The 23,258-nt window shown below is 42.8% G+C and overlaps 1 protein-coding gene across 8 annotated transcripts in view; it reads left to right on the forward strand.

The window, feature by feature from the left end:
• fam135a (family with sequence similarity 135 member A) overlaps positions 1–23,258 on the forward strand; it is a 259,444-nt gene that overhangs the window by 158,882 nt on the left and 77,304 nt on the right. For all 8 annotated transcript variants that reach the window (XM_041187897.1, XM_041187900.1, XM_041187895.1 and 5 more), the window contains 2 exons: positions 8,830–8,984; positions 13,026–15,255. In XM_041187897.1, the coding sequence (XP_041043831.1) occupies positions 8,830–8,984; positions 13,026–15,255 (2,385 nt within the window). The remainder of the gene's footprint in view (positions 1–8,829; positions 8,985–13,025; positions 15,256–23,258) is intronic.

Here is a 23,258-nt window from a genome sequence, read left to right on the forward strand (position 1 = left end):
CACTGCAGTCCATGTGGCGTAGGTATATCCACAGTGCTGTTGGGAAGGGAGTTCCAGGATCTTGACCCAGCAGCAGTGAAGGTAAATTTCCAAGTCAGGTTGGTGAGTAACTTGGAGGGGAACTTCCAGGTGCTGGTCTTCCCATCTACCTGTTCTAGGTCTCTGGTTCACGTGTGTCTCTGCATATCTTTTTCCGTTATTAACCATTGACTGGGTTCTACCCAGTGGCTCAGTTGGTTGCATTATTGCTTCTGAATCAGAAGGTTGCACTTTAAGTCTCACTCCAGGGCTTGAGGGCAAAAGTTAAAATTGACACTCCAGTGCATTACTTAGAGAGTGCTCCACTGTTGGATGTGCCACCTGGCAGATGAAAGTTAAATTGAGGTCCTATCTGCACTTTAAGGTGGATGTAAAAAATCCCATGGCAGTCTGTCTTTCTTTTATTGATCAAACTGATCTTGGATTCTGATTTCTGCCTTCCAGTCTGCCTCCTCCTAATTTTCTGTTGTTGCCTCACTGTTGATGAGTCTCTTTTTTTAGATAAAAGCAAAAAACTGCGGATGCTGGAAATCCAAAACAAAAATAAATATACCTGGAAAAACTCAGCAGGTCTGACAGCATCTGCGGAGAAGAACACAGTTAACATTTCGAGTCCATATGACTCTTCAACAAAACTAAGGAAAAATAGAAAAGAGGTGACATATAAGCTGGTTTAAGGGGGGGTGAGACAGGTAGAGCTGGATCGAGGGCCAGTGATAGGTGGAGATAGCCAAAAGATGTCATAGACAAAAGGACAAAGAGGTGTTGAGGGTGGTGATATTATCTAAGGAATGTGCTAATAGGTGACATTAAGGGTAGAAAGCAGGACGACCAATGTACAGATAGCCCTCGTGGGGGTGGGGTGGGGGGAAGGGATCAAAATAGGCTAAAAGGTAGAGATAAAACAATGGATGGAAATACATTTAAAAATAATGGAAATAGGTGGGAAAAGAAAAATCTATATAAATTATTGGAAAAGGTGGGGGGGGATCGGAAAGGGGGTGGGGATGGAGGAGAGAGTTCATGATCTAAAATTGTTGAACTCAATATTCAGTCCGGAAAGCTGTAAAGTGCCCAGTCGGAAGATGAGATGCTGTTCCTCCAGTTTGCGTTGAGCTTCACTGGAACATTGCAGCAGGCCAAGGACGGACACGTGGGCATGAGAGCAGGGTGGAGTGTTGAAATGGCAAGCGACAGGGAGGTCTGGGTCATGCTTGTGGACAGTCCGAAGGTCTTCCACAAAGCGGTCACCCAGTCTACGTTTGGTCTCTCCAGTGTAGAGGAAACCGCATTGGGAGCAGCGAATGCAGTAGACTAAATTGAGGAAAGTGCAAATGAAATGCTGCTTCACTTGAAAGGAGTGTTTGGGCCCTTGGACGTTGAGGAGAGGGGAAGTAAAGGGGCAGGTGTTGCACCTTCTGTGGTTGCATGGGAAGGTGCTGTGGGAGGGGGTTGAGGTGTAGGGGGTGATGGAGGAGTGGATCAGGGTGTCCCAGAGGGAACGATCCTTGCAGAATGCCGCCGAAGTGGTGAAGGGAAGATGTGTTTGGTGATGGCATCATGGCAGAAATGGCGGAGGATGATCCTTTGAATACGGAGGGTGGTGGGGTGATAAGTGAGGACAAGGGGGACCCTATCACGGTTCTGGGAGGGAGAGGAAGGTGTGAGGGCGGATGTAGGGGAGATGGGCCGGACACGGTTGAGGGCCCTGTCAACCATTGTGGGTGGCAAACCTTGGTTACGTAAGAAGGAAGACATGTCAGAGGAACTGTTTATGAAAGTGGCATCATCAGAACAGATGCGACGGAGGAGAAGGAACTGAGAGAATGGGATGGAGTCCTTACAGGAAGTGGGGTGTGAGGAGCTGTAGTCGAGGTAGCTGTGGGAGTCGGTAAGCTTGTAATGGATATTGGTGGACAGTCTATCACCAGAAATTGAGACAGAGAGGTCAAGGAAGGGAAGTGGAAGTGTCAGAGATGGACCATGTGAAAATGATGGAGGGGTGGAAATTGGAAGCAAAATTAATAAATTTTTCCAGGTCCAGACGAGAGCATGAAGTAGCACCGAAGCAATCATTGATGTAGCGGAGAAAGAGTTGTTGGAGGGGGCCAGAGTAGGACTGGAACACTGAATGTTCCACATACCCCATAAAGAGATAGGCATAACTGGGGCTCATGCGGGTACCCATAGCCACACCTTTTAATTGGAGGAAGTGAGAGGAGTTTAAGGAGAAATTGTTCAATGAGAGAACAAGTTCAGCCAGACGGAGGAGATGGTGGTGGATGGGGGATTGTTCGGGCCTCTGTTTGAGGAAGAAGCGGAGAGCCATCACACCATCCCGGTGGGGGATGGAGGTGTAGAGGGATTGGACGTCCACGGTGAAGAGGAGGCGGTTGGGGCCAGGGAACTGGAAATTGTTGATATGATGTAGGGTGTCTGAGGAATCACAGATGTAGGTGGGAAGGGACTGGACAAGGGGAGAGAGAATGGAGTCAAGATAGCAAGAAATGAGTTCCGTGGGGCAGGAACAGGCTGACACGATTGGTCTGCCGGGACAGTGGATTTTGGGTAGGAGGTAGAAGTGGGCCGTCCGAGGTTATGAGACTATGAGGTTGGAAGCTGTGGAATCTTTTTTTTTTAAGATTGTTTTATGGAATGTGGGCGTCACTGGCAGGGCCAACATTCATTACCCATCCCTAATTAGCCTTGAGAAGGTGGAGGTGAGCCGCCATTTTGAACACTGTAGTCCATCTGGTGCACGTACAGTGTTGTTAGCAAGCTAGTTGTAGGATTTTGATCCAGTGACAGTGAAGGAACAGCGATATAGTTCCAAGTCAGGAAGATGTGTGGCATGGAGGGGGTCCTTGCAGGTGGTGGTGTTCCAATGTGTCTGCTGCCCTTGTCCTTCTGGGTGGTAGAGGTCACAGGCTTGAAAGGTGCTGTTGAAGGAGCTTTGAGTTACTGCAGTACATTTTGTATATAGAACTCACTTCTGCCACTGTGCATCGGTGGTGGAAGGAGTGAATGTCTAAGCTGGTGGATGCTAATCAAGCCAGCTGCTTTGTCCTGAGCGGTGTCAAGTTTCCTGAGTGTTGGAGCTGCATTCATCCAGGCAAATGGGGAGTATTTCATCAGACTCCTGACTTGTGCCTTATAGATGGCGGACTGGCTTTGCGTAATTGGAGGTGAGTTACCTCAGAATTCCTAGACTCTGACCTGCTCTTGTAGCCACATTGTTTCTGTGGCTGGTCCAAAACATTTCTGGTCAATTGTGCCCCCAGAATGTTGATAATGGGGGGGATTCAGCAATGGTAATGCCATTGAAGGCCAAGCAGAGATGGTTAGGTTCTCTTTCATTAGTGATGCTCATTGCGGGCACTTGTGCGGAGTGAATATTACTTGCCACTTATCAGCCCAAGCCTGAATTTTGTCCAGGTCTCGCTGCATTTGGACACAGACTGCTTCAGTATCTGTGGAGTCGTGAATGGTGCTGAACATTGTAGAATCATCAGCAAACATCCCCACTTCTGACCTTATGATGGAAGCAAGCTCATTGATGCTCTAGCTGAAGAAGGCTGGGCATAGGACACTACCCTGAGGAGCTCATGCAGCATTGTGGTAAAATCGAGATGGTTGGTTTCCAGCAACCACAACCGTCTTCCTTTATGCTCAGGTATGACTGCATTGAGTGGAGTTCACTCTCCCCTGCTCCCCCCACACCCCCGACACCCATTGATTTCAGTTTTCCCAGGGCTCCTAGATGCCACACTCAGTCAAGTGCTTCCTTGATTTCAAGGATAGTCACTCTCACCTCCCCTCTTGAGTTCAGCTCTTTTGTCCATGTTTGGACTAAGGCTGTGACGAAGTCAGGAGCTGAGTGGCCCTGGCAGAAGCTAAACAGTGATCAGATTATTGCTGTGTTTATGACACTTAATAGCACTGTCGATGACCCCTTCCATCACTTTGCTGTTGATCAAGAGGAGGCAAATGTGGTGGTAATTGGCTGGATTAGATCTGACCTTTTTGTGGACAGAACATAACTCAGCAATTTTCCACATTGTTGGATAGATACCAGTGTTGTACTGGAACAGCTTGGTAAGGGGCGTGGCTAGTCCTGAAGCACAGGTCTTCAGTACTATTGCCAGGATGTTGTCAGTATCCAGTGCATCATGCTGTTTCTTGGTGTCATGTGGAGTGAATCAAATTGGCTGAAGGTTGGCATTTGTGATGCTGGGGATCTCCAGAAAGGGCTGAGATGGGTCAACTACTCGGCACTTCAGGCTGAAGGTGGTTACAAAATCTTCAACCCTGTCTTTTGCACTGATGTGCTGGTCTTCCCATAGTCGAGCACAGGGATGTTAGTGGAGTCTCCTCCTCCTGTTAGTTATTTATATGGCAAATATCTAGTTCATGGTTCAAGTTAATATTCAAGAGGTAATTTTTCGTTCTGGGAAGATTAATGTTTAACTGTGGAAATTGGATAAATGCAACAAAAATAGATTGGAGTCGATTGGAGGTTGCAGCTATGTTGACTTAAAGTGTTAACAGGTAGAAAGGTAACCATAAAACTTACGGGCTTACTCAGACAGAGAGCTGGAGACATGGTGTCTGCACTGCTTGCAAAGAAGTGCAGCCCAGAGAATTGTTTTGTTTTGGGAGTTAGAGCTAAATTAGTTTAAAAGCATTCAGTGACCCCCTGGAAGGATACACTGTCATGGAGATGGGTGGAGCTTAAAAAGGTTCCAATTGGTTTCAATTTATCTGTGTGTTTGCTGAGAGTGAGTGTGTTCTGCAGCTGTGGAAAAGGCAGAATACTGAAAAGGTGCTGCTGTTAGCAGGCTCCAGGCAGTTAGGGCTCAGAAGTCCTGGGGAGTGAGAAGGTGGTGGAAGGTCGTTGGTTCCGTGCTGCAGAGGTCTCAGAAGAAACCCCAGGAACTATGTATAGCTTAGTGTAGCCGAGAGACTGCAGTTTGGAGAAACCCGGGAAAGTGCCAGCTTAGTGAAGCTAGCAGTTTGTGAAAGAGTTGGAAGTGTGCCAATAATTAGAGATGAGTGCAGCTTTGTGAATCCTATGGAATGCAGTCTCAAAAGAAGTGATTGAACCATTGGGAAGTAAACAGTCTAAGTTGGAGTGGCTTTTGATGGAATTCGGAGGCTAGATCTTCGAAAGTGAAGAGTTGAAATGGCTTGTGAGGGAGACCGAGTTTCAACAAGATTTTGTGACATAGTGGCCACTGACATCTGGGTGGGTTGCTGAGAAATCCATGGGATCTGTCTTGGTCACATCTTCCATTTAAAGTGCAGTGTGAGGTGTTCGACCACAGTTTGCCTGTTAATTCATATTTAACTCACGTTAATTCTGAATTTTAGAGTATAGGATAAACATTGTAGATTGTTTCACTTTTCTGACTTCATATAGTAAAGTTTATTTTGTTTGTTTAAAACAGTAGAATCTTGTGGCTTTATTCTCCTAGCGGGTAAATGGAATTTCAAACTTTGTCTACTTTAAACAAAATGTTACTGGTCCTTGACCAGATTGTAACATATAATTGTTCATTACCGTTCACGCTTGGATGTGGCAGAACTGCAGAGCTTGATCTGATCCATTAATTGTGGAATCGCTGAGCTTTGTCTGCCACATGCTGCTTCCGCTGTTTGGCATGCAAGTTGTCCTGTGTTGTAGCTTCACCAGGTTGACCCTTTCTTTTTATATATGCCTGGTGCTGCTCCTAGCATGCCCTCCTCCACTCTTCATTGAGCCAGGTTGATTCCTTGGCATGATGGTAATGGCAGAGTGAGGGCTATGCCAGGACATGAGATGACAGCTTGTGCTTGAATGCAGCTCTGCTGGTGGCCCACAGTGCTTCATGGATGCCAGTTTTGAGCCACTAGATCTGTTTGAAATTTATCCCATTTAGCATGGTGGTAGTGCCACACAACACAATGGAGACTATGCTCAGTGTAAGATGGGCCATCACCTTCACAAGCACTGTGCTCCTACCTATACAGTCATGGACGAATATATCTGCGGCAGGTAGATTGGTGAGGAGGTCCAGTATATTTTTCCCTCTTGTTGGTTCAGTCTGGCAAGACTCTGCCAACCCACTCAGTGGTGGTGCTATTGAACCACTCTTGGTGATGGACATTGATGTCCCCCACCCAGAGTGCATTCTGCCATCCTCGGTGCTTCTTCCAAGTGGTGTTCAACATGGAGGAGTACTGATTCATTAGATGAAGGAGCGTGGTAGGTGGTAACTGGAGTCAATGTTGAGGACTTTTCAGTTTTATTTCTTTTCTGTAGCGGTTCTGTACATTTCAGAGGGCAGTTAAGAGTCAAACACATTGCTGTGGGTCTTAAGTCACACGTAGACTAGGTTACATGTAGACTAGGTAAGGATGGCAGATTTCCTTCCATAAAGGACAGTAGTAAACCAGATGGGTTTTGCGGAAATCAATGATAGTTTCACCAATATTGAGACTAGCTTTCAGGTCCAGATTTAATTAATTAATTTGATCTACATTCCACCAACTGCCATGGAGGGGCAGTATCACCAAGGTATTATCCAGGCCCTCTGGATTACTAGTCCAGTGACATTACCACTGCTCCACCGTCTCCCCATGCTGACTCGGATTAAGTGTACCCTATTTCTCCTGTGCCTTTTTATTCTAAAAGGAATCAGAGTTATTTATGCAGGTGACAATGCTGCATGCTGTCAGCCACTTATTTACCTCCTCAATTCTTTTTCCCAAATACTGGGCATATACCAGGAAACATTAGTTTACATTCTTTTTTTTTAAATTGTGAGCCAATTTTCAGGCATATGGCATTTAAATTATTTCTCCCTGTGCCATTTATTCATATCTTATTGCTATTGGGTCCTGATCTGTTCTCAAGCCATTACATATGCTCTAATTCCAGGAGATAGCTCAGTCCTGTAAATATTGTGCTTGGGCTATCTACTCTCCATGGCATTGAATAGCATGATCTGTAAATTGTATCCTTTTCCACACTTCAGAGTTTTCTAAGTACCCTTTCTTTCAAGGCCTTTTTAAAACTTCTGGTTAGACTACAACCAAAGTATTACATCCAATTCTGGTTACCAGGAAGGATGTGAGGATCCTTGAGAGTGTGCAGAAGAGGTTTACCAGAATGGTTCCAGGGTGAAGGATTTTAGCTACATTGGGTTGGAAAAGCTGGGGTTGTTCTCCTTGGAGCAAAGGTGATTGAGGGGAGATTGGATAGAGGTATAGAAGATTATGACAGGTTTAGATATGGTAGACAAAGAAGGTTTTTCCCATTAGCTGATGGTATAAAGACTAAGGTTTGCAGATTTAAGATTTTGGACAAGAGATAAGGGAGTAATGTGATGAAGAACATTTTACACAGCAGATGGTAATGACCTGGAACTTGCTGTCCATGAACGTGTTGGAAGGGGAGACAATCAGTGCTTTCAAAAGTAGATTGGATGGACACTTTCAGGGCTGCAACAATAGAACAAGGGAATGGAACTGACTGGATTGTTCTACAGAGAGCCATACTAGACTAGATGGACCAGATAGCCTCCTGTGTTGGTATGACTCTGATTTCTGTAATAGACAATTCATGGCACAAAATCATACAACATGGTAGACTATTAGGCCTATTGTACCTCTGCTGGCTCTTTAAAGGAGCTACAGTATCCAATTTGTGACATTCCCTTAGTCTTTCCCAATAGTTGTGTAATAATATTTTTTCAGGTATTTATCCAGTTCTTTTTGGAAATTACTATTAAATCAGCTTCCACCACCCTTTCAAGCAGTGCATCTTAGGTCATAACACTGAGTCAATTTTTTCATCCTCATCTCCCTTCTAGTTCTTTTGTTGATTACATTTAAATCTCTATGTTTTTATGAGGACAATCCCATGAGTAGCTTTACAAGCTTTCCTACATGGTCCTTTCTAGAGTACTGTCCTTTACCAACCATAAAGGATGCTATTTTAAAAGAAAGCTTTTATTGCGAGGAATACTTTTGCTAGATGTTGATGAATCAGCCAAGTCTTCGGGCACTCAGACAGACTGCTGACAAACTTTATAAACTGTTTCAAAAGAAGCTTAACGTTGGCAAGAGGTGGCTCCCCTGTCAGATCCCCTCTGATAAAATTTAATTTGCATTTCAATACTGTTGAACAGGTCCCTGCACGTGCATATAGTTGCACACATACAGAACTATGTTTAAAAGGCAATGCAGAGGCATGAGCATAATTCTTGGGTATTCCTTTAAAGCAGGAAGTCAGTGGATCATACAATAGAATTATTGCATGTAGTACATAGGATGTAGCACTTTTGATGGACCAAATGATCTTTTCTTGGTTCAGACATTAGTCTTACTTGCATAAAGTACTAATCATAAAAAGTATTTAAAGTTATGTGTTAGGAGTATTATGCACTATTAAAGTGTATTGATTTAAGTGCATCCTAAGAATTTAAGTAAGAGTAATGGAAACACTGTATAATTTATTTTCTGCATTAATTCCATTGAAATTCTTGGTGACTTCAATAAATAACAGTTATTTATAGGGTTAAAGCTTTAGTTTAAACTAGTTTATTTCTAAACTGTGGATATAAATAACACCACTGTAAGGATCCAAAACTATTCTTCATCGAGTCCAGCATGCTGTTTAACAAAAAGATTTGCACATTAAGTTTGCCGAATGCCCGGAGTTTGGTAAACCAAAAAATTGCATTCGTAAGTGATCTGAAAATATATGCTTTTTTGCACCTTAACATAAACTTATTGGGTAATTTTCAGTGCACAAAGTCACGGACAGATGGCTGCAGCTGTAAAGAATTCAACCTATTTCAGTTCCCTTCCATCTCTCCCTGTGGAATGTGTAGAACTAGATGGAGACTTCAACTCACTGCCCATTATCTTTGAGGATCGATATCTGGATTCTGTCCCAGAAGGTGAAAAATATTTAAATTCTAGTTTCATAGATATTTTATTTTCCAGCATTTCTGTGCATTGGTTCGCATCGCCTGTTCTCATTCTCATCTCTATAATCATAGCCAGAGCATCCTCTGGAATAACTTTTCTTCCCACTGCCACTCCACTGCACCATCCGAAAACATAGTGTTAGCATTTACGTGTACATCAATGACATCCAGCTCCTCAACATCATCGCCTCTCTCAATTCCTCCACTGCTGCCAAATTATTAGATTGATCTGTCATTCAGTACTGGATGAGCAGAAATTTCTTCCATTTAAATACTGGGAAGACTGAAGCCATTGTTGTCATTCCTTGCTATAAGCTCTGGCTACCAGCTCCTGACAACTGTTTGAATCAGACTGTTCACAATCTTGATATCATATTTGATCCCAAGATGTGCTTCTGAACACATGTCCTGCCATCACAGAAGACAGCCTTATTTCTACCTCTGTAACATCATTTAAGTTTGATTCTGCCTCAGTCCAATGGCTGCTGAAACCCTCATCCATGCCTTTATTGCCTCTAGGTTTGACAATTTCAGTGAACGCTTGGCCAGTCTCCCATTTTCTACCCCCTAAAAACTTGAGGTCATCCAAAACTCTGCCCATGTTTATATTCCCACCAAGTCCCATTCACCCATCACTCTTGTGCTTGTTGTAGCTCCTGGTCAAGCAGCACCTCAAGTTTAAGATTCTCATCCTTGTTTTCAAACCTTTCCATGACCTCGCCCCTCCCAATCTCTGTGGTCTCGTCTACTCACAGAACCCTTCAAGATATATGCATGACTCCAATTTTGACCTCTTGTGCATTCGTGATTATCACTCCACCATTGGTGTTTGTGCCTTCAGCTGCCTGGGTCCTAAGCTCTGGAATTCCCTCCCTTGTCTGAAAATAGAAAGTACAATAAAAATCCTGATGAGTCAAATCCCAGGGGTTGCAGCCACAAATTTGCGTTAAGTAGAGCTTTGTGATAGCTGAGGAGGCCCCATTCCCCCATGAATGTATTTCTATGAAACACGATATAACAATAAAAACGATCTATGTCAAAAACAACAGATTTAAATGCCAAATGAAAACACAATAAAGTAGTAAATGTGTGAATGAGAGTTTATTCAATTTATTCAATGACCTCGTAAAAGGCCGGAGCTTTGCATTAAAAAGTGGCCAGCACCCAATGATTTTGCGTCTTGTGTGTTCTAACTCTGCTCTAACATATGACCGGTGTGGTCATATGAAAAGTATACAAATAGTCATTTGGTAGTACAGAACTTGAGTATTGCTGAAAAAAAAAACATGCTGTTGAAGCTTTTTGTTTGCACACTTTAGGCCAGTTTGGCTGTTTGCAACAGGCAAAGTACAGACAGTATCCAACCAGCCTGTGCTTGCAAAACTCAAAACATAGTGTCCAACATTAGATGTGATTCCATGATTGAGCAACACTTGCAAAACAATCCTGATTGTGCAAAGTATTGCACTGAAAGCCAATTTAAGATTATCAGTCGAACTTGCAGTCTGACTCACTTATGCATGCTAGAAGCTACATATATTCACACACAGGGCAGACAGAAGAAACATGTCCACACATTGCACCTTTTTCAACTAAACGAAAGCTGGGAGGTCAGCCATTCCCTCGTCCATTTCCTGGTTCATTCCCCAGGGCAATGCCTTGCCAATCAGCATCGACCTGCCTGGTTTGAATTTTACCAAAAGCTTGGCAGTTAACTGTCCCCTGATGCATTCTCCATGGCATAGCCTCTACCAATCAGAGTCCACTTGCCAACCAATCAGCACTTTTTTCTCATGCAGTTGTTGTTCCCTTTACTATTGGTATTCTTGCAAACTGTCCTGATGAGTACAAGATGGAAAGCTTTGACAGCACGTCTCTCTTTTCAGCAATACTCGTGATAAGTTTAGACAAGTTTGGCTAATCCAGAGTTGCCAGTGCGGAATTTCAGCTAATCACAGGCACCATTCTATGGGATTTGCTCTTCTGCCAGTGGGAATGGTTGATGACTTTGACAGTAAGTCCTCACTATAAGTTGTGGTTGCATTCTTGAAATTCATAACTTTATGTGAAATGACTTTATGTGAACCATGGGTTCCCATAGGAATCAATGTAAAAGCTGGAGTTTGGTTCCTTTGATTTTTCCAGGCAAGAAACATCTGATGTACAAGTTGAAATACGGTATCGTACACGTGTAGCACTGTGCATTCCTAGCTCGAATAACTTGCAAAATTTAATAAATCACTGGATATAACAGAAATACTGTATAAATTCAAATGAGATAACAGTAAATCACCCAATAAAGCCCCGAGTATTACAGCTGTATCTCACCCACAGCATTTCTGAAACACAGCTCAGCTTTTTTGCATGCTTTCCTACTCTGACTCTCTCTCCTGCTGTGTGTATGTGTGTGTGTCTGTGTGTCTCTCACTCTCTCTCTCCTTTCCCACTGTCTCTTTCTCTCATCTTTCTCTCTCTCTCGCTGTCTCCTTTCCCACTATGTCTCTGTCTGTTTCCAGAGCCTGGACCCCTTCCTGACAGTTTGCAGGGCCGACCCCCTGTCCCGCGAGATGTCACTGAAAATGCCTGGGAGGGTGGGCGGAGCTGTGCAAGAAGCTGGGGTTGTGGGAGGAGGGAAGGGGGACTGCCACTTCCTCCCTCACCGAGGTTACTCAATTTCGGCAGCCAGCAGCTTCCTGTCCCTGCCCTGCACTTCTGTTCCTGGGATCTCTGGCCTTGCTCTTTGCCAGGGCCTCTGGTGACTGCGGAGGTGGCTCCGGCATCAGAACATGGCAGCAGCTGGCCCAGAGTTCAGGGCAGGGTGGGGGCCAGGGCCAGAGTGCAGACAACGTAAAATCAAAACTGGGGACGTAAATCAATAAAAATCCTAAAGAGTAAATGACATTATAAAGAAATGACTTATTGTGAGGACTTACTGTAGCCAGAACTTCATGTTCTCCGAGTTTGACTCATCACGATTGTTTGGCATTGTCAACTGCATGGCCACAACCATGAAAGGTTCAGTATTATACAGTTTAACATTCAGTAATGTATTTCAGTTTTCCAGCATCTACAGTGTGTTGCCTTTTACTTTCACATTATTTTGTTATTGAAATGGGCAGGAATTTCATCAGTCTCTTGAAGTATAACTTCTGGATTCTGAAAGTAGAGGTTAAAAAAAGCTGTAATGATTGAAGGATGAAATTAAAACAAAATTCTTTCAAGTTCTGTGATTCAAGTTGTATTCTGAAAATTAATTTCATCTTGAGAAAACATGCTGCATGGCATGAATATTGGAGCTAATTCTTTAACTTTATTCCTTGCCATGACTATAGATTGTAACATTAATTATATAAAAATATATTTTGTTTCCTTTTTGGGAATTTACCCATTCCCACTCAACAGGCAGATTATTGCATATACTGCTAATATCATGGATGGGATGACCATCCTAAAGGTAATCTTGCTGATGAGATACAAGGAATGTGCCTCTACCATTTTCCTAGTTGAAATCAACTAACTCCACATAGATTGATAATCAAAGCTAGAACTTCCCAGTCTGTACAACTAAGAAGCACTCCAACAAGCTGTGTCATCAGTTGATCTCACCAGTTAGGGGTCAAAACAAGAGCCTGAGCTGAAGAACCGAGGAACAGTGCTTTGTTGAATCTCTACCACGTGCATAACAAAATAATGGGAGAAAGGAAAAAATATAGAAACTGGCTGGATGTAGAAAGATCAAAATGGCATGTGAAACAGATACCATGTGGCATCGACATAATTTATTTCAAAAACTTGTGCAGAGTGTAAATAGACAAGATGAAGAATTACTGATTGTGACTAAATTGCTTCTGCCAGCACACATGATGCATGCAAGATGTGAATGTCTTAAATATCCAAATGCATTTATTTGCTACTTTAAATTTAACTCACATTTTTCATAATTGCTCTCAAATATTTTTGTTATTTCATAAATATATTTTATAAATGTCTAATATTTTGTTTCTTCAAAAGACTTGGATGTTCCCTGGAGTGGGATTCAGAACATAAGAAGATCATCCCTTTCTGCCAAACTGGAAAAATCTGACTCAAAAGAATGTAACACTTCAAGTTTCTCTAGTCCTGATTTTAAAGCAAAACCAGCAAGCATCCACAGTGTTAGACCTAATGAAAATGAGAAGCTACAGACAAAACAGCACAAGACAAAAGCCGAAGAGCACAACAAATCAAAAGTAAAAGCAACAAAACTTAAGAAGACAATTAAGTCTGAAAACAACAAAAAATTGGTGAAGCAAAACTCTAAGGACTCAGTGATACTGGTTGGTTACAAGTGCTTAAAGAGTTCAAACTTGGGAGAGACCAGTAAATCTGAAGGTGGGCTTCCAATTTGTCCCAAAGGTGGGCAGGCTCCCATGAGCACAGGACCTGACAATGTTGTAAAGGCTGATTCTAAGTTACTGTGTGATCATAGAGAGCTAATACCTCTCCTATCAAGCATGGAAATAAATGTAGAGACTTCAAAAACTAAAAACCTCAATGAATTTGGTTGCAGCATAAATCGTCACAATATAGAACCTTGCACATTTGCATCAACAGGCTTGTTCCAGGCAGGTCCTGGTATACCAGCTGAGCGTGTAGGCTCTACTAAATGCTCATTTGTTAGTTTGAATAGCCAGCAAATGGTACCAACAGCAGGAGTCAAACATATTGAAGTCAAGCCAAGAAGTAAATGTGCTTATGAAGGGGAAAAGGTAACAGTCATTATGGCCTCCAAGCTCCCTGTCAAAGATGACCAAGGGCTTTGTCGATCTCCTGAACCACAACTTCTGGATTCTAAAAAAAATTATTTACTGTTGGAAAAAGATGCACTATACCCTGCTTCTTCTGAGAGTACGCTGTCGAAATTATGTACAAAGGGGTTTAATTTGGTTGTAAGTGGAGATGCTGTTAAACTGCCAGATGTTTATGTCACCTGCTCATCATCCAGGGTTTCAGATTCTGGCATTGAAAGTGAACCCAGTTCTTTTGCTTTCCAGTTAGATCCAGACTTAGCCACTGAGCCATTATTGGAAAAGACTTCCCTTCTCAGCGAAAAGCCTTGCATGCAAGTGCTACTTAAACCAGAATTGAGTTCGAAGAATATGATTGAAGGCCAGTGCACAGAGAGTACAAGTGCTGTAAGTGAAATACAATCATCTTTAACTTCTATAAACTCTCTGCCTTCAGATGATGATGACGAACAGCAAGTTGATGAAAGCTTGAAAGTTGCTGCCGTTCTTGCACAACAAACTGGCAAAGAACAGCCCAAGTTAGAATCAACTGTAGCACTAGATCAGCTGAAATTTCAAATGAAAAAATCTAGTGTTGTAGTACAAGAGGAAAATGTTGTGTTCATTGAAGGTTCAGGGACTGCAAGTCAAGATCCTCATTCTTGTGTCTTTACTGAGCAAGAGTGTCATAACAGTATCGTTGGTCAAGTAAGTAACAGCAGCAATCCACAGCAAAATACTGTTTGTGTCAATGATTTTAGAGAGCTTCAAGGCTACAATGAAGATTTCAGTTTAGAGAAAGCAACCACAAAACATGTAATTAAACTGAACTCTGAAATGATTCATCTCGACGAGCCAAGCTGCCATACTTCAGATGTGGCAGAAATTAGCCAGAGTGTGGATCCAGAATTGCATCCAGAAGAGCTTGTAGATTTAATTCAAGTGTTTGAAATTCCAACTTTGCAGGAAACAGATGATAGAGTGCACACAAACCATTCAGCTGCCAGCAGCACTGACATTGTGAAACAAGGGTTAGTGGAAAATTACTTTGGATCTAGAAGCAGTACAGACCTTTCTGATATTAGTCCTGGTGATGGTGGCAGCTGTCCATCAAGCCCTCAAAAAGAGACTATTGGCTTTGTTACTCTTGCACAAGCAGAAGAGGATGAAGACCAGGAAATGATAGAAAATGGTTATTACGAAGCTGATGACGATGCTGTGTATGATAGCAATGATGCAGTCAGATCTGAGCTAATTAATGCCGATCGTACCACAGAAGGAGCAAGCATGCCTGGTGCATGCACTCCTACTTGTTTATCATTTTCATCAGTCGTCAGAGACTCCCCATCTATCAGTGGATTGTCTTCAAGAAGCAAACTTGATGCAATTACAAAGCAACCTAGCAGTGCTGTCTTCAGCTCTACTGTGTCTGCCTCCTGGTATGACGATGCTGCCACAAAAGAGCAAATGCAGATGTAAGTAGATTTGGCACATCACTTTTTAAAGTATCAATCCTTTACAAATCAGAAAACCTATATTCTACTCGCACAACTGATTTAGAGCATAAAATAAAACTTTAAGACTTGTTAAACTGAGGCCATTCTACCCGCTTGCAGGTGCAAAAGTATCATCTCCTTATCTGAAGTAGAGGAGTTCTGCTTTGTCCTGATCAGTGTTTATTCCTCAACCAGTATCATGAAAGTAGATCATCTAGTTAATGCTTGTGGGAGCATTCTGTGCACAAATTGGCAGCCATATTGCCCTACATTACAACAGTGGCCATGCTTCAAAAATACTTTGGCTATAAAGTACCTTAGAATATCATGGCATCATCAGAGTGCTATATAAATGTTCTTTGGCTCATTCGCTTGTTCATTCTGTCTCTTGCATGCTCTTTGTCTCTTGTTCTTTCTTTGCTTTCCTATTTTACAAGTTGCAAAATTTCCATTGGATTTGCTAGCCATAATTGGTTTTTTAGGATTAATTAGATTTGTTCTTAGAAATTTAAACCAAAAATTTTAAGCCAAGGAAAATCACAGTTGAATTCTTCCCTATGGGGTTCATCTGAAATATAAAGGGAGGGGTCAGGGACCAATATGAAGTTAGAATTCCAGATTGCCAAGATTTCACTGTTTCCTTTGCCAATCTGCAAAGTCATTGCAGCAGCTTTCGAAACAAAAGGTTTTGTGTAAGGTAAGGAGTCAAGGGTTGTGGGGGACAGGCAAGAAAGTTGGGTTAGACGACAATCAGATCTGCTATGATCATATTGAATGGCAGAGCAGGCTCGAAGGGCCAGATGGCCTACTCCTGCTCCTATTTCTTATGACCTTATTTACATAATATCAAGGAAGGACTTACACAGCATAAACAGGAACTTAAATTTATCTATCCTCTCGAACATCTGTAGAGCGATAAAAGAATTGGGAAGAGCTTGGTCAAAAAAGTGTGTTCTGAGAAAACCTAGAGAAAGAGAAGGAAGTTTTTAAAGTGCATCTAGGTGCTGAGTAGCACAAATAGTAAATGGTACTGGAAGGATATAAACTATTTCAGAGGCTGCTGGAGGGTGGAGGAGTCGCATCTTCTATAAAGAGTAGCAAAGATCCAAGATTGGCAGAATGTTAGAGTTGACTGACTCAAAATGGAGCTATTTAAATTATGGTTGAATGGGACAAATGAAAAGATATTGCTGCAGCCCACCAGACCAAGTAACTGACGTTGTCCAGATATTTTGCAAAGAATTAAAGAAAACATCCTGCAAAGATAATGGTTTGGTGCTGATAGATTTAAATATCCAGATATTGAATGAGATTTTGGGCAATGCTAGTAGTATGGAGTAGAATGGAATTCCTGCATTTGATGAGTGAATGCAACATTATGCAACTTGTTAATTAATTGTTAATGGGAATTGTTAATTAAGCTGTATTAAATATGGAGTTGACCAATATGGGGAACATTGTAGCAGCAGTAGAGGAGCTGACAACCAGAAATCATTGGAAAGGGTATGGAAAGAGTATTGAAAGAGTGACAGCAACATTAGGCCATAATACTTTGTGAGAACGTGGATTTTAGGAGAATGCATACTTGACTAAAAGCCCAGTTCGTGGCTAAGAAAGATGTAGTGTGCTAATTAAATGAAACCGGTTTGAAAAGATAATTAAGGGCAGTGGGATGGTTTAGAACTAGGAGATGTCATATGGTGACCAGCCTAGATGACTAGGCAGGTACATGATGAAGCAAGGAATTCCAATACTACATCCTTAGTCTCCAATAGCAAAGATGATTTTGTTTTTAAACGTGTGTAAAAGAATTATTACAATAGGAAAAAAACTTACTCATATTGTTGGAACTTGACAAGTTCCAAGGAAGCTGTTACTAAACTGCCCATTAAAATTTGTATTACAGACAGAAAAATGGTGTATAGGGCCTTTGGTTTCTGAAACAAGTGACAGATGTGGACATGTACAAAGCCCCCTAGATAGAAAACCCCTTATTTAAATAATCTACTACAGAATCTCACCTGACAGCCTGCCACATGGATGTTCTGGCCAGCGGGCAAGAGGCAGAAACAAACAGCAGGAGATTATGGGCAGGGGCTGAAGTGCGGGCAAGCGAACATCAAGGCATCATTTTGGGGAGAGAGGACAATGGACCCACTATCAGGCCACTGGGAGAAAGCAGAGAAGATATCAGGGCTATGATTGGGGCTGAGAGATACCAATGGCTTCCTCGCAAGGGGGAGTGCTACTGCTCCTCCAGGTCTGCAAACAATGTTGAAATATAGAATATGGGAGCAGGAGTAGGCCATTCAGCCCTTTGAGCCTGCCTGCCATTCGTTATGATCATGGCTGATCATCCAACTCAATAGCCTGCTCCAGCTTTCTCTCCATATCCTTTGATCCCTTTCGCCCCAAGAGCTATATCTAACTCCTTCTTGAAAGCATACAATGTTTTGGCCTCAATTACTTTCTATGGTAGCAAATTCCACAGGCCCATCACTCTCTGGGTGAAGAAATTTCTGCTCATCTCAGTCCTAAATGGTCTACCTTGTATCCTCAGACTGATGCCTCGGTTCTGGACTCCCCCACCATCGGGAACATCCTTCCTGCATCTACCCTGTCTAGTCCTGTTAGAATTTTATAGGTTTCTATGAGTTCCCCCCTCATTCTTCTGAACTCCAGCCAATATAATCCTAACCGACTCAATCTCTCCTCATATGTCAGTCCCGCCATCCCAGCAATCAGTCTAGTAAACCTTCTCCGCACTCCCTCTAAAGCAAGAACACCCTTCCTCAGATAAGGAGACCAAAACTGCACGTAATATTCCAAGGGTGGTCTCACCAAGGCCCTGTATAATTGCAGCAAGACATCCCTGCTCCTATACTCGAGTCCTCTCACTATGAAGGCCAACATACCATTTGCCTTCTTTACCGCCTGCTGCACCTGCATGCTTACTTACCTTCAGCAACTGGTGTACGAGGACACCTAGGCCTCGTTGCACATTCCCCTCTCTCAATTTATAGCCATTCAGATAATAATCTGCCTTCCTGTTTTTGCTACCAAAGTGGATAACCTCGCATTTATCTACATTATATTGCATCTGCCATGCATTTGCCCACTCACTCAGCTTGTCCAAATCACACTGAAGCATCTCTGCATCCTCCTCACAGCTCACCCTCCCACCCATCTGCAAATTTGAAGATATTACATTTAGCTCCCTCTTCTAACTCATTAATATATATTGTGAATAGCTGGGGTCCCAGCACCGATCCCTGCGGTATCCTACTTATCACTGCCTGCCATTCGGAAAAAGACCCGTTTATTCCTACTCTGTTTCCTGTCTGTCAACCAGTTTTCTATCCATCCCAATACACTACCCCCAGTCCCATGCGCTTTAATTTTACACACTAATCTTTTATGTGGGATTTTGTCGAAAGCCTTCTGAAAGTCCAAATAAACCACATGGCTTCCCCTCATCAACTCTACCAGTAACATTCTCAAAAAGTTCCAGTAGATTTGTCAAGCTTGAATTCCCTTTCGTAAAGCCATGCTGACTCTGTTCAATTCTGCCACTGTTTTCCAAGTGCTCAGCTATTAAATCTTATATAATGGACTCTAAAATTTTCCCCGCTACCAACATCAGGCCGACTGGTCTATAATTCAGTTTTCTCTCTCCCTCCCTTTTTAAATAGTGGCGTTACATTAGCTACCCTCCAATCTGTAGGAACTGTTCCAGAGTCAGAGAAAGAAAAAGACCTTTAGCACTTAACAGTTGTATGCCTGAGGTGGTTACAAAGGCAGCTGGAGGGAGGTAAACCGAGAAAGGAGGCCAATACAAAAATAGGAATTTTTAAATGGAGGTGTTCTGGACAGGAAGCCAGTGTAAGTCAGCAAGCACAAGGGTGATAGATAAACAGGATTTGGTGAAAAATAGGATATGAGCAGCAGAGTTCTGAATGAACCAAGCTTTTAGAGGTTGGGAGGCCAGCAATGTACTAGAGGTGCCATAGGCATAGTTTTGGTTTCAGAAGATGGACTGAGGCAGTGGAGTAGTCAGGTGTTGTTTAAGCCGGCGAAAGATTTTTGTAATGGGAGAGTATGTGGTGCTTGACAAGCTATTTTCCAATGGGACCCCATTTTAACACGTGAAGATTGAAGTGATCCCAGATGCCAACAAATACAAAACAGCAATAAAGCAACATATATAGCAACAGTATATAATTATTAAAGTTTGCAGATTATAGATCAACATAAAATAAATCATGTAAATATCTGTGTTTAAAGCACTTTGTAAAAATGTTGTTACTTTATGCACTCAGCAGCCTATTACTTTATCTGAGCCACTCTAGCTCGTGGACGTTGACCAGGAAGCAGCGGATACGATTGATGTTCATATTTGCATTCAACATTACTGATCTATAGCAACATGACCCCGAGGTTCCCTAAAGGCCATCTTGACATCATTAATTTTAATGTGAGATGGGACAAATAAACTTTTAATTTTCTACTGAGGTTTTCAAATGACACAAAATAACATTCATAATCCCAGTGGCTGCAGTTTCACTGTGGATTGTCCTGCACATAATGCAGCTTTAAAATAAAATGGATTTAATTCACAAACTAACTTAACTGAAAGCGGAGCCATGCTCCTCTCAACCCGGTGCCGGGTTTTGTAAAGAAAGTGGAGTGCTTCTGAACAGGCATTGAACATAACATGTGACAATTACTGCTCACTCAGGCTTCAGCCAAACTTTCTATATTCCCCAGTGACAGAAAACTCAGTGAAGTGCACTCACCACACACACGCAGGTGCGCACACACTCACACATATACATACACGTACGCACGTATATTTACATGCACGCACATATATGTGCACACATATACATACACAGGCACGTGTGCACATATACTTGCACACCCATATGCGCAAAGGCACACATGCATGCATACACACAAAAATGCATGTGCACACATACATGCGTATGCATACACACACGCATATATGCGTACATCGGCGCGCACACAGGTACGCAGGCACAGACACACGCACAAACACCCACTCTCATTTACATGCATGCACGTGCACATATACACACACGCATGTGCATACATAGACCCACTTGCACACGTACACGCATAAGCTGGCGCACATGCTCGCGCACATATATGCACACACACATATACATATGTGCACACAAGCCAGCCTGCACTTGCACATGTACACACACAATTGCACACATGCACTCACTTACATGTTTACATGCATGCACACAACACACACACATGCACGTACACATACACATGCATACAAATGCTTGCATATGCACGCATTCACACACATACATATAAACACACAGACATACATGCAAACTTGCACAAGCTCACTGCAAACATGCACATACTGCAAACGTGCAAGCACACACACACGCGAGCACACTTTCTATATTCATTCATGGGACGTGGGCTTTGCTGGTTTGGCCAGCATTTATTGCCCATCCCTAGTTGCCCTTAAGAGGGTGGTGGTGAGTTGCCTTTATGCACCACTGCAGACCATGTAGTGTAGGTCCACATGTAGTGCTGTTAGGGAGGGAGTTCCAGGATGTTGACCCAGCAACAGTGAAAGAACACACATGCATGCACATATGCACACTCGCATAACACACACACAAACCTAAATGCACATGTACACTTGCGTGCACACATTTTCACACACACATATACATGCGCGCGCACACGCACCCGTGCACACATGTGCATGCACATATGCGCCCGTGTTCTTATGTGCAAATGCACATGTGCATGCACAGATACACATGCAAATATGGTAATCAGGCCCCCTCTGCCCCACACAGCTCAGCCTATCCGGTGGCAGCCAGTGGGAGGTGTGGCAGCTCGGACAACCTGAACCCCAGTGAGGTTATTTTTAATTGGTTTTGAGATGAGAAAAATGTCCCAAGACCAAGAGACAAGCAAGGCAAGAGCATGACCTGATGCCAGCTGGGCCCCATGGCCAGTGCAGGGTGCATTCTCACAGTGGGAGAGTTCACGATCCCATTCATTGATTGTGATGAACATAGGAGCAGGAATAGGCCATTCGGCCTGTCGAGTACGCTCCTCCATTCAAACAGATCATTGCTGATCATCGACTCCTGTGCCATTTTTCCCCACCCTCCCCATATCCCTTGATGCCATTAATATCCAGAAATGTATAGATTTCTGACTTGAATATGCTCAGTGATTGAACTTTTACAGCCCTCTGGGGCAGAGAATTCCAAAGATTCACCACCCTCTGAGTGAAAAATAATTCCTCCTCATCTCAGTTTTAAATTGTCTGCCTCTTATTCTGAGACTATATCCCTGGGGTCTAGACTTGCCAATCAAGGGAAACATCCTTATTCACATTATATTCCATCTGCCATGTTTTTGCCCTCTCACATAGCCTGTCCAAATCCCCTTGAAGCCTCCTTGTATCCTCCTCACAACATATATTCCTACCTAGTTTTGTCAATAGCAAACTTGGAAATATAACATTTGGTCCCCACATCCAAATCATTGATATAGATTGCAAACAGCTGTGGATCCAGCACTGATCGTTGCCATACCCTTCTGGACAGCCTGCCATCCTGAGAATGACCCGATTATTCCTACCCTGTTTTCTGTCTGTTAACCAATTCTCAATCCATACCACTATATTACCCCCAATCCTATGTCCTCTAACATTGTTTACTAATCTCCTGTGTGGGACCTTATCAAAAGCCATATCAAAATACACGACATCCACTGGTCCTCCTTTATCCCTGCTACAGATAACATCCTCAAAAAACTCCAGTGGGATTGTCAAACATTATTTCTCTTTCACAAATCCATGTTGACTCTGCCCAATCATAGCATTATTTTCTAAGTGTCCAGTTATCACATCCTTTAGTGGGGAAAATGTTAGAATCTGTTATACTGTTAGTCAAACTCTAACAGGTTTGTAGTTCTCCATTTTTTCCCTCCCTCCCTAAAATAGTGGGGTTACATTTGCTACTTTCCAGTCTGCACAGTCTATAAAATTTTGAAAGATAACCATCAATGCATCCACTATTTCTATAACCATCTCCTTCAATATTCTGGGGCAATTTATCAACCTTTAAATAATTTTTCGAGTACTACCTCTTTATTAATACTAATTTCTTTCAGTTCCTCGTTTTCATAAGTCTCTTGGTTCCCAAATATCTCTGGGAAATTTTCTATATCTTCCTCCGTGAAGGCAGACACAAAGTACAGTAATTGTTTAGTTTCTCTGCCATTTCCCTAGTTTCCATTATAAATTCTCTTGTCTCCGCCTGTAATGGACCCACGTTTGTCCTTGCTAATCTTTTCCTTTTCACGTAGCTAAAGAAGCTCTTACAGTCCACCTTTATGTTTCTCACTAGCTTGCATTCACATTTTCTTTTCCCTTTCTTAATCTGATTCTTGGTCATCCTTTGCTGGATTCTAAATTAATCCTCAGGCTTAAAGTTTTATTTGGAGGACCCTGGGACAGGCAGTCAGCAGCACCTAGAGGAGAGAGCGAGAGGAGGATTCTGGGACAGGCAGTCAGCAGCACCTGGAGGAGAGTGTGAGAGGAGGACCCTGGGACAGACAGTCAGCAGCACCTAGAGGAGAGTGCAAGAGGTGGACTCTGGGAAAGGCAGTCAGCAGGACCTAGAGGAGATAGCAAGAGGTGGACTCTGGCACAGGCAATCAGCAGCATCTAGAGGAGTCAAGAGTTGAAGAGGAGCGCGAGAGGAGTCGGGAGTTGAAGAGTAGCGCAAGCGGTGTAGGGAGTTGAAGAGGAGCATGAGAGGAGCCGGGAGTTGAAGAGGAGTGCGAGAGGAGCCGGGAATTGAAGAGCGCGAGAGGAGCCGGGAGCTGAAGAGAAATGCGAGAGGAGTTGGGAGTTGAAGAGGAGCACAAGAGGAGTCGGGAATTGAAAAGGAGCGCGAGAGGAGTTG

This window comes from Carcharodon carcharias, chromosome 5, assembly GCF_017639515.1.
Source record: "Carcharodon carcharias isolate sCarCar2 chromosome 5, sCarCar2.pri, whole genome shotgun sequence".
NCBI lineage: Eukaryota > Metazoa > Chordata > Chondrichthyes > Lamniformes > Lamnidae > Carcharodon > Carcharodon carcharias.